Source organism: Pocillopora damicornis, chromosome 4 (genome assembly GCF_964200805.1).
Source record: "Pocillopora damicornis chromosome 4, jaPocDami1.2, whole genome shotgun sequence".
Classification (NCBI taxonomy): domain Eukaryota; kingdom Metazoa; phylum Cnidaria; class Anthozoa; order Scleractinia; family Pocilloporidae; genus Pocillopora; species Pocillopora damicornis.
The window spans coordinates 20,421,905-20,432,983 of record NC_142673.1 but is presented as its reverse complement, the minus strand read 5'-3'; the positions used below and the strand labels follow the sequence as shown (position 1 = coordinate 20,432,983).

At 37.6% G+C, this 11,079-nt stretch overlaps 1 protein-coding gene across 1 annotated transcript; it reads left to right on the top strand.

Annotated features, from left to right (window-relative positions):
- The first annotated feature begins 9,443 nt into the window (after window positions 1-9,443).
- Window positions 9,444-10,598, top strand: LOC149047198 (uncharacterized). The gene is made up of 2 exons (XM_089204885.1): window positions 9,444-9,688; window positions 10,140-10,598. Exons 1-2 carry the CDS (start codon window positions 9,668-9,670, stop codon window positions 10,494-10,496), a joined length of 378 nt encoding a protein of 125 aa, XP_089061011.1. The 5' UTR covers window positions 9,444-9,667; the 3' UTR covers window positions 10,497-10,598.
- The last annotated feature ends 481 nt before the right edge of the window (window positions 10,599-11,079 follow it).

The following is an 11,079-nucleotide window of genomic DNA, read 5'->3' as shown; positions in this document are numbered from 1 at the left end:
AAAAATTTTTTTCTTGCAGCATTTTCATTAATTTACGAAAAGCTGACCACAATATTTTGCACTATAAACTACATCATTATGGAATAGGTGGTATTGTCAACAAATGGTCCTGCTCATATCTAACAGGGAGATTCGAAACAACGCAAATTGAAACCAAGATCTCGAAGAAGGAGACGACAGCTTGTGGTTTGCCTCAAGGATCTTTTCTTGGTCCGCCATTATTCTTATTGTATATTAATGATATCTCGGCTTCTTCGAGTAAATTTGAGTTCTTCCCTTTAGCAAATGACACCAATCTTTTGTGTAAAGATAAATCATTATCATTATTAGAATCGGTTGTCAATGAAGAGTTAACCACTGTCTGCGACTAGTTGCTAGCTAATAAATTAACCTAAATACCAAAAAATCCAACTATAAAATATATAATCCTTATCAACGGAGAACTAGCTCGGCTATAAATCTAAAAGTATTTCACAATGAAAATAAAGCTTTTAGAAATCTGGAAAGAAAACAATTTGTAAAATTCCTCGGTGTCTTGATGGACAGCAATCTCTTATGGAGTGATCATGTGTCTAATGTGGCACTCAAAATAAGTAAAACCATAGGTACTATCGCAAAACTGAGACACGTCTTACCAACTTCTGTTTTTCTCAATATTTTTAATTCCTTTATCCATCCACATCTTTCTTATGGCCTTGTGGTTTGGGCCAAACCTCTAAGACAAATCTTAAAAAAAACTTGATCCACCAGAAAAGAGCTCTATGCTTAATTTACTTCTCTAGAATCAATCCTTCTCAAGGCTTGGAGCTAGAATCTGGAAAAAAATCTCCGAGTATTTGAAATCAAAACCAAAGCAGTCATTAAAGAAACACCTTCGGACTGAATTGTTGCAGTCTATAGTGCATGAGGGGATTTATGTTGATGTATATACCCTTACTGATAAATTATTCCTTTATTAGAAGCTTAATATTTTTTTCATAAATTATATCTATTCACTTTCTTTTCTAGGTAGTTCTCTTATTCAATTCCTTTCTTTTGTATATAACAATCTTTTCCTCTCCTTATGTATTAATTTTCCAGCAGATATGAACAGTTTATGTACATTTTTTCCATATTTATTGTTTTATGTTGTATATATATATATATATAAATGTGGGGGTAGAGTCTACCTTGGCATAAAGTGCTCAATACTGTGGTAGCAGAGCTAAGTAAACACAAGTTAAAGAATTAAGAGCGCTTGTCTGTAAAAATTAAACATATCGCGCGGCAAGGGTGGAAAATTCGATTTCTTTCTCATTTTAATGTTAGATAGGCTAGGCTATAACTTAAATCACTGGATACTTTTTTTGGCAAAATATCTTTTTATTTCAGAGAAAAACACAAATATCGAAATTCCGTTAAAATCGTCATTTTTAGCAGCAAATTATTACACGAGTTTGAGGGCTTCGCGTGCAAAAACGAATCACTATCTCATCTTTTAAACACTCAAATCTTCTTTTTCGATCTCACAGGACCTCATAAAATGATTTTTGTAAACATTGCGCTCCTCTTTGCGCATAAAATAATTTAATTTCGAAAGCATGAATTTCTCTGCAGTAAAAATACTTCGTGAATAAAATTAATTTTCACCATGAGCTAAACCATCAAATGGATTAAGCTTTTGGTGGTTGAATTTCGAAAAGTTGTTCTCAATATAACAGTAAAAATTTGTTTGGGCAAACGATTGAGAGCGATACAAAAGCTTTTCGAAGTTCGTTAAAATGTAGTTATTTGACCTTTTGCGGTCAACATTCCAGTCGCGAGTCACACATATTTTAATATGTTTCAACCCATATGAGGCCGAAAAATGTACATAGAAACATATTTCCAAATGCTCTAACCTCATTTGCTCTAACCTCATTTGCCGCAGAAGACCGATCCAGAGACCATTTTAGTGTGATTCTCTTGTCGTTCGTCGTATTTAGGTCTGTATAAACGATAACGTCCGATGAAACCACCAACCCTGTCGAACACCATCTTGTTGTCAAACGTTCGATATCTTTCTTCACCGTGGCATCTTATTCAACGGTTCAGTTGACTACGAGTATTGCTCAGTTTACAATGCACTAAAAGATTACATCTGACAGTCTAATTCACTGCTAAACTGAGTTGACTACAAACATGTACGCCCTCAGAGTATTTGGGTTATCACGCAATACCGTGACAAAGGAACTTTAGGGGGTAGGTGAAGGGCAAAACTCCATACAATTAAGCACTATCAGAACTGAACTCTTGGAACTACAAAATATTTCATTCTGTAAACATTTTTGTAATAGTGTCATCTTTGTCTAGTGATAAACAGTTATATGTATTTATTTATTGCAGGGAATTATTCATGTTTTTTTGGCTTTCTGTGCCTTTCGTACTTATTAGGGGTGTTTTTCTTTCCACTAAAATTGCAAGGAATACCCTAATAGCATGAAAGAGAACCTTTTGTACATTTTTACAGCACCATGCTACAAAACGCAGTGTTGGGGATGTGTGGCTTATGTGAGGTAGGGGTGCTATGTTCCGTGGCCAATGGGTGGGGCTTGCAAAAGGGAGTGGTACTATTAACCACTGTTAACTGACCCAGCTACCGTTTAAAACCTTAAACTATGGAGGGGCCGACATATGTGCGCTCGGCACAAAATAAGGTCCATCTCATCTTCAGGACCGGTAAATTTGAAAGCCGACTTATGACTTGCGATATTCTTGGTGCATAAAAGTAAAGGGACAATTTCCGTTTCACGCTTTCGATCTCTAGTGTTGTAACCACAAACTCCGCTAATAAGCGACTTGAACGAACAACAACCTTCCATTTTTTATGTAACAAAGTTGACCGTGTAAGGGCCTGTTTACATAGAGGTGGGGGACCCCAGGTAGGTGAGGTAACCCGCTTAGCCATGGTCGAAAAATAAAACGCGTTTACATGCAATCTTACAACCCCGGGGTGCTGGGGTGAGGTTTCTTGAGGTTGTTGTTGCGCTTGCAATAAGGAGTTTGAGCAGAGGCGTCCCAAGCTCACATCTCGAAAAAGACGAAGGATTAATTCTCGGACACATATGTATTTATTCATGAATGCGTCACGCGTTGTGTTACGCGGTGTTTGGTTTCGCGAGGAACCATTGACTTAATTGCTGGTTTTCAGTGTCACGCCATTCAAAATAGATCAAAATAAAAAATAAAACCCGTTCAATCGATTTAGTCTAGAATCTGGAAATAGAAAGAAGCTAGATATGTAAAGACTCTCGCCAAGATTCAGGTCACAGCAATTTTTCTTACGGAAGATATGAGGAGAAACGTTTTTCCCAAATTTATAGAGATTTGTATGGAGCCGCCATGCTGGTGCCCACCTAGATGGGCACCAACATGGCGGCCGGAAACCAGCAGAAACATCTGTCACTGAGTTTTGCTACAAAAGCGTGAATTTATCTCTCTAAGAACTCATAAACGTAACAATAATACTTTATTCTAATACAAGAACTGTTCAGATAGCTGAATTTCCCTAAATAAGTCACCTTTTAAACCAACATAACAGCTCTCTCGCTCGTCATGTAAAGGCCACGTCACGCAAAAGCTTAGAAATTCAAGAGTAGTCTATCACTAAACCAAGAACCCATTTGGAGTGAAAATTTGTCTGAATATTAGTTTTTAGCTGCTCTAATACATCATGAAAGTAAAATCTCAGGAGGATCAATAGTTCTGAAGTCTGAAATTTAGTGACGTCACGTGAAAACCAGCAATACGTTACACGGAATAGTTTGAGAAACCATAGTTTGGGTTACCCCACCTTTACACGTTTAAATGGCAAACTGTCACCCCGTCTGACCGAGTTACCCTACCTAGCAGACCGGGCAACCCACCTAGGCGGGTCACCCCCACCTATCATGTAAACGTGATCAAAATAAAATAAGAATTTATATGGACAGGCGGGTTACCTCGCCTACCTGGGGTCCCCCACCTCCATGTAAACAGGCCCTGAGTTAGTGTATTTGTGAAAAACAAAGTCCGAAGCCCCGCCTCTAAGCGAACAATAGGCATAGTGTAATTACCATAAACCAGGTTTTGTTTACCTAGGCTTACTATTTTTAGCAGATACTAAATTTAGCTTTTCAGCGAGTATTAGCAAAGGCCCGATCTCCGCGACTTACATGTAAGAGATTTCGATGTTCGCAACGACAAAAAAGCTGAGCAGCAGAGTGACGTCTTTTTACTTTCCCCTTCCCCTACCCCCTAAAAAACAACTTTCCATTGTATGATTTGCATTGCGTGACGATTCTCCGTATACAACACTACGTTGACTGCAACATGTGTGTAGTGCCACTTTTAAAAGCATCGATCAGATCTACTGCACCACAAACTGAACAACACTCACAGTCAACTGAACCGCTGGATAAGATGCCACAGTGCAGAAAGATGTCAAACTTTTTACAACGAAGGTTGGTGACAGTTCGCAGATTGACAGGCAGTTTCATCGGACGTTATAAATACGACGAGCGACAAGATAACCACAATAAAATGGTCTTTGGATCTTTCTTCTACGGCGAATGAGGTTAGAGCATTTGGAAATGTGTACCCATATACATTTTCCGGCCTCATATGAGTTGAAACATATAAAAATATGTGTGTGACTTGCGACTGGAATGTTGACCACGAAAGGTAAAATAACTGCATTTTAACGGACTTTGAAAAGCTTTTGTATCGCTCTCAATCATTTGCCCAAAGAAATATTTACAGTAATATTGAGAACATCTTTTCGTAATTCTACCGCCAAAAGCTTAATCCATTTGAAGGTTTAGCACATGCTGAAAATTAACTTTTAAAAAGATATTTTGCCAAAAAAAGTATCCAGTGATTTTAGTTATAATCTAGTCTATCTAATATTAAAATAAGAAAGAAATCGAATTTTTCACCCTTGCCGCGAAATTTTAGAATTTGTCTGATTTTTACAGACAAGCGCTCTTAAAGAGGATGCGTCGATTCTGCGTGACTCTGAGTTTCGCGCCTGAGTAATCACTAGCACCTCGATCTTATTTAGAGTTTTTTTTTTAATTCAAAAGTTGTAAATAACTGAAGAAGGTCTCTGACCGAAACGTTTTCATTAATTTTTTTAACGTCAGAAGTTGTCCATCCTCGCATTTTTTTTTTCGCATAAAGGGCAACCATTAATGAATGAGTTGCCAGGAATGGGATCCTTTTGTGTTCGCGAGGCGAGCGCGAGGCGCGAGTCACGCGCAAGGGAAGGGGCAGCCAAATATCCGACTCCCTCTCTCCCCAGGCGATAAGTAATGATTGTTCGCTGTGATTACATAAAAAAAAAAAAACATCAAGAAAAAAAAACACCGCATTAAGAGAAGTCATTCGTGCTGTGTTTGTTCTCTTGATTGCTTTCAGTGTAAAAAAATCGTGCAATTGAAGGTATCACTCGAAGCCACAACAATACGTTCCACCCTCACTTAGTCATTCAGGCGAAAACAGTCCACTAAATTGATTTCAAACACTAAGAGACCCATGAATGTTGTGGCGACAAAACAGGGATATTCTAAGCCCGAGGGAGTCTAACTGTCAATGACTAAGAACACTTTCGAGTATCTTAGTCAATCTTTCCCCCTTCATTTAGATCCCCATAAAACGAAAGACAATTGACACTAGCAAAATAATCACACAAAGAAATTTTCCCCCCAGAATGGCCATGATTTTGTTTAGGTTTGATGCCATACGAACATGAACTTAATTGCGTGATTGAGCCCAATTTTTGGCTCTAGTCTTTGACATGTGAGGGCTCGGAGGTGAGTTATTTATGCATAATGACAGCAGGACCTGACGGAGTCCAATAAAGTTCGGAGATCGTTGCAGGAAGGGTAATCGATGTTAATCTAAGGCTTCTTGTTAATTTAAAGACAGCGGAAAAAGCCAATCGGTAACCGATCGATAGGCAGAAGGAACATTTTTATCAGTATGATCTTCTGGTACTGATTGTCACATACCTCGCCGATAAATGTGGGATATCTCCTTATATGTGCGATGAAAAGTTAATCGACTAGCCTTAAAAGTTTTAACATCGTTTTTTAAAACGGCACTTATCGAGCAGTATTCCCCTTTGTTGCAATTGATAGCAGGGTGAAAGAATTCGCACAATTTTGGATCAGACGAGTACTACTTAGGACAGCAGATCGCTCGCTCAATTCAAACTTCTAAAAAAATTGTAGATCATACAGTAACAATCATTACAGCAGAGCGGAGGTCGAAAATAGTCACATATCCTCACAGGTAATTTTCATCAGTGTTTTCTTCACTACCCCCAACTTAAATTACGTATAATGAAACGCGATCACCCTTTTACAAGTATTTTTTCCTTAATTCTGTGATAATTATCTCCTACATACACTTTGTGTTCTTCAGTGTTGACCTCCGCGTAGGCGTTACGTGGGCCTTACGGAGTTTCCGTTTAGATTCAAGTTTCAGTTCAGTTTCAAGTTACAAGTTTCACCCACGAGGCAAGGTAGCTGGAAGGAGTCAATAAAGTAAGGTAACGGACTCCCAAGCAAATCAATAGGTAATATGGATTCCGAAATTAGCTCATTTTTTCTGTTTTGCCTCTCTGAATACCGACTCAGTACATAGAGTTCCATGCGCCTGGTTTTTTGCTGTTTTTTTGCATAGGCACCTGAAATGTTGAATCTGGTCCAGCTACGCAAAGAGATTTAGAAAATATGAGGAATCTCATTTGTTTCCTTTTTGTTTGTTTGTTTGTTTTTTTGCAAAATAAGCTCATTTGTTCCTATTTTGCCTCTCTGAAAACCGACTTTCTACACAGTTCCATGCGCCTGTTTTGCATATCTGCCATGATTGGTTTTTGCATAGGCACCTGAAATGTAGATTCCGGTCCAGTTGCATTTACGCAAAGAGACTTTTAAAAAATTTGAGGAAAATATTTGTTTCCTTATTTTTTGTTTGTTTTTTTTTCCCAATTATTTTATTCGTGTTGTTTCTCGTATGTCCAACTATCCTCTTAGCAATTCAGTTACACCAGAGCTGACCACCAAAATTGAACTCACGCAGCGTTACGAGTTCAACCGACAGTCCTAAGAATATTTGCAGGTACAAGCTAATTTTTCCAAATTTTCGAAAATATAATAAAATAAAATAAAAAAATAAAAAATAGTTAAATATACTTTTCCCTCTCACCCCACTTTATTCGGTCCACAAATGTTAAAATTATTATAGTAACCTACTAAATAGATAGACATGATACTCAAAAATAGAAAAGGAAATATTTTGGGTGACAGGATGTTTAAATAAAGTTGATAAAGACCTACACCAGATGAAAGAAGCGACGCGACGTTTTAATTACGACGCCACATAACAGCCAGCTGCTGCTAACTGGTTATCAATATTTAGTGACTATGAACACCTGAATTCTCCCTATCCAGTTCTTATAGGGTTTAAACAGCAGTTAATAGGAATATGAATCATAATCAACTGGCGTAAGCTGATTAAGATTGGTTAGTATATTTCTAACTTCTTTCAGTTAAAAACGTCCTGGTAGAAAATTTTAAAAAGTTGATAAACTCTGTTGTCGCTTTTCGTTTTTTCGTCCATCACAACGTGAGCACAGAGTGAACAAAAGTAGGGATAAAGTTAATCCGACGAAGTTACAACACAACGCACCTAACACAAAGTTGCTCAGAGAACCCACCTTAAGTTTGTATTTAAATGGTTGTTGACGAATGAAATATAATGCTGTATTTTTTTTTTAGTTTCATTGCATGCGTTATATTTTATGATAGGAACTACCCAGAAAAATGCCAAGAATACACTTCCGATCAAAGTTCTTAAATATACTTATTATCATACAAAATGTTCACAATATGATCTCAAACGCTCGACAAACGCGGAAGGAAGATTATGCATGCAAAGGATTGACACAGCTGAGCCCCTCTTTTTCATCGCATGCTTAGTTTCTTTCTTTTTTTTGTGGAAAGGCATCTTTCCTCAATTTACTAATAGTTCTTAACTCACTATTTTTTCCTTCCAAAACCACTATGAAATATGCCACATCATTCGATAGTCTTTATTATTATGATTATGATAGTCTTTATTAATTGAAGGCCGGCATCATCATAATGGAGCTGTATAAACGAATTCTCTCGTTTTAAATCAGCTAGTGACTTGCTAGGAACTTAGGCTACAAAATGTCTAATAGTCGATTAAAGATTAATAATCGTATGCGATTTCCAAGAAAGACATAAATACTGAAACAACTAACGAGTAGCGATCCAGGCTGAAGAAGTTGAACCGTCCATAATGTACGATATTGGTGGAAATGTATGTCAATATTTTACGTTTTTTCTTTTGTTTCATCAGAATCCTTAAGTAACTAATGACGGGTAATGTTAACAAAATGCAAAATGAATATTTTGTTTTGTGATCAACTGTCACCAGTTTCACCGTCTAAAATGTATTTAAGAAGGTAACCACACCAAGCAGGAAAATGTTCGCAGCTTATTTCAAGTGCCATGTAGTACCAGAACCATGTGTTTCGATTGCGAAAACTTTAGAACAATTTTTCTTTACGACGTCTCAGTCTTTTCATTTTCATAACATTTCTATGTTCACTAACAATTTATTCCAAATCATAAATTTCATCAAAACATGCAGAATACACGGCCACCTACACATAGGAATGTTAAGCTCTCTAAAATCAACTGATAAAAACGTCAATAATCAAACGCGAAGAAGTTCGAGACACGCTGTCAGCACATGGCACCCTCAAAAGGTTCACGACGCGCCGCGTTGACATGAGAGCAGATTCAAATGCCTTGAAGAGAGCGGAGTGCGAGTTCAATGTCGGGTAACTTCTGTTTTTCAAGAGCATGATCTATAATTATCATTAATGGATTTAAAATAAAAGTTTCATAATTTCATGATCGTGAGTTTACCTTCGAACTACTAGTTTGACGACGAGCTCTGTGTCAAACAGACAAAGACACTTTGAACAACCCATACATATATACTCGATTAATGTGTAATGCTCTTAGGACACAAAGCGGCCACACTGTCTTGAAAAAATAACTTTTGAGCGCATTTTAATGACAATAGTAACATCACCTGTCAAAACGGTATTCAAACACTTAGGTAGGCGATGATGCTTAAAGTTGATTATTCATGAACTCGTAAAGCACAACCCACCCCGGATAGCGAAACTTAAAGGCAATTTTCCTATGAGAAAGAATTTTGTGCCGTTCTAGAGGATCTTGGCAAGATCGGAGTCGACTGCTTCAGATGGAGAAGGTTTATTTTATTTTTCCCTTTTAACATGTTAAAAGCTTAAAATACCGTTGACATCATGGTTTTACTCCCACAAGACCAAACGAGAAATTCCCATTAAAACTTTAGGGCTGCACATCCTTTCCACCTGTGTAACTCGAATTTGTGCACCTTTGTTTGCCCATATATGAGCTGGTGTTGTTTATTTAAATTTAAATTCAATTTACCGTAAACAGTTTGTTCCTCCTTAATTTTATTGCAAAAAAGATATAAATTGAGTAGCTCACATAAAAGTTCACATAATCGATCCAGCCAAGAGAGTAATCAAGGAGTCTGACGATATTTTCAAGGACATCGTTATCGACAAGAAGCGGAAATGTTTAAAACCACCAGCAAGGTATGAATCGGTTAATTTCCGAAGGAAGAGGGTACATTGACGAATATTTTTTTAAGTATTGGGTAACTCTTTAATCTAAATCATTGAGTCTAATCAGAAACAAAATGTTTCGGCTCAATTGCTCGGATGATCAGAGCAAATGCTCTGTTTCGTTCATTGATTGCGTCTAACAAGGCACTAACGGAAGCTAATTATCTGTAAACGTCTCTGAGACGCGAACGGCGACCGGAAACGCTTACTTCTGGCGGGCTTTGTCGTTAACCAACCAAAAGGCGAGCGACGAGCTGTTCTCTTTGCATCAGTTTCAATCTAAGCGATAACGACGATAGATCGATTTCAAGCGCCGACGCAGTTAAGACAACCACTATGGATCTTTGAAACCTCATTTTCAAACAAATTCCTTCGTATTCTCTTTATTATTACATGTAATTATGTCTTTATGTTTTCACAGTTTTTTCCTTTCAAAGTAATACTTGTATTACTGCTCGCGACTTCAACCTCACACAGTACGCAACATTTGGGGCGAGGTAAAGCTGCTGAGCCAGAACGTTTAACATGGGATAAGAATGAAGATTACATTTCTTACGTGTTCACCGATGGGACCAAGAATGCCGAGGAACACGTTGAACCTCTGGACTTGCCACAGTGGGATCCCACATGCCCACCAAGTTGTAAATCGCTAACAACGATCATGAATTGCGTCTCGACCGTAGAAGAAAAAAGTTCAATATGTAAAGTTGGGGGTAGGTGTAAGTGTAAGACCTCTAAAGTTTTGAAAAGGGATTGCGTGGAATGTGTGAGCCGGTAGTTTTAAAGAAGAACGCTCGGCTTAATTCCTCAGTCTCACGCAATGTGTTTGCCATGAACATACTACGATTGAGAACATTTCAATAAAGACGAAAAAAATGAATGGCTCTGGATGAAATATTAAACGGCAGTTTCCACCGAAGGCCCGTAAGGTGTTTTCTCTTCATCTTAACTATGCCTTTCATATTCTGCGTTGTCAGAAACACACTTCCTCCTCCAATGTGAGCTGAAAGCCATGAAAAATTACACAAACTCTATTTCAATTTGGCAGAGATAACACGAGCCCTGTGTGCAAACTCGTGAATTGACAGATGATTTACATGATTTTTGGATTATGTTTAATGTTATCTGGTTTAGGGAATTTTGTGGTTGATTGTCGTATTTTGAGTACGAGCAGTAGTTCAGTGTTCGCTTATGTAGCAAAGAAACAAAGTAACATTAGGATAAGAAGGCATTGCAATCGAAATGATCATGCTATTACATTTGACAAGGGTGGATGATGTCATGTGTTTTAAACATATATCATTTTTGTTTCTGGTTGAAAAGAAAAGGTTGGAAGTAAATGTGGGTGAAAATTGAAAACT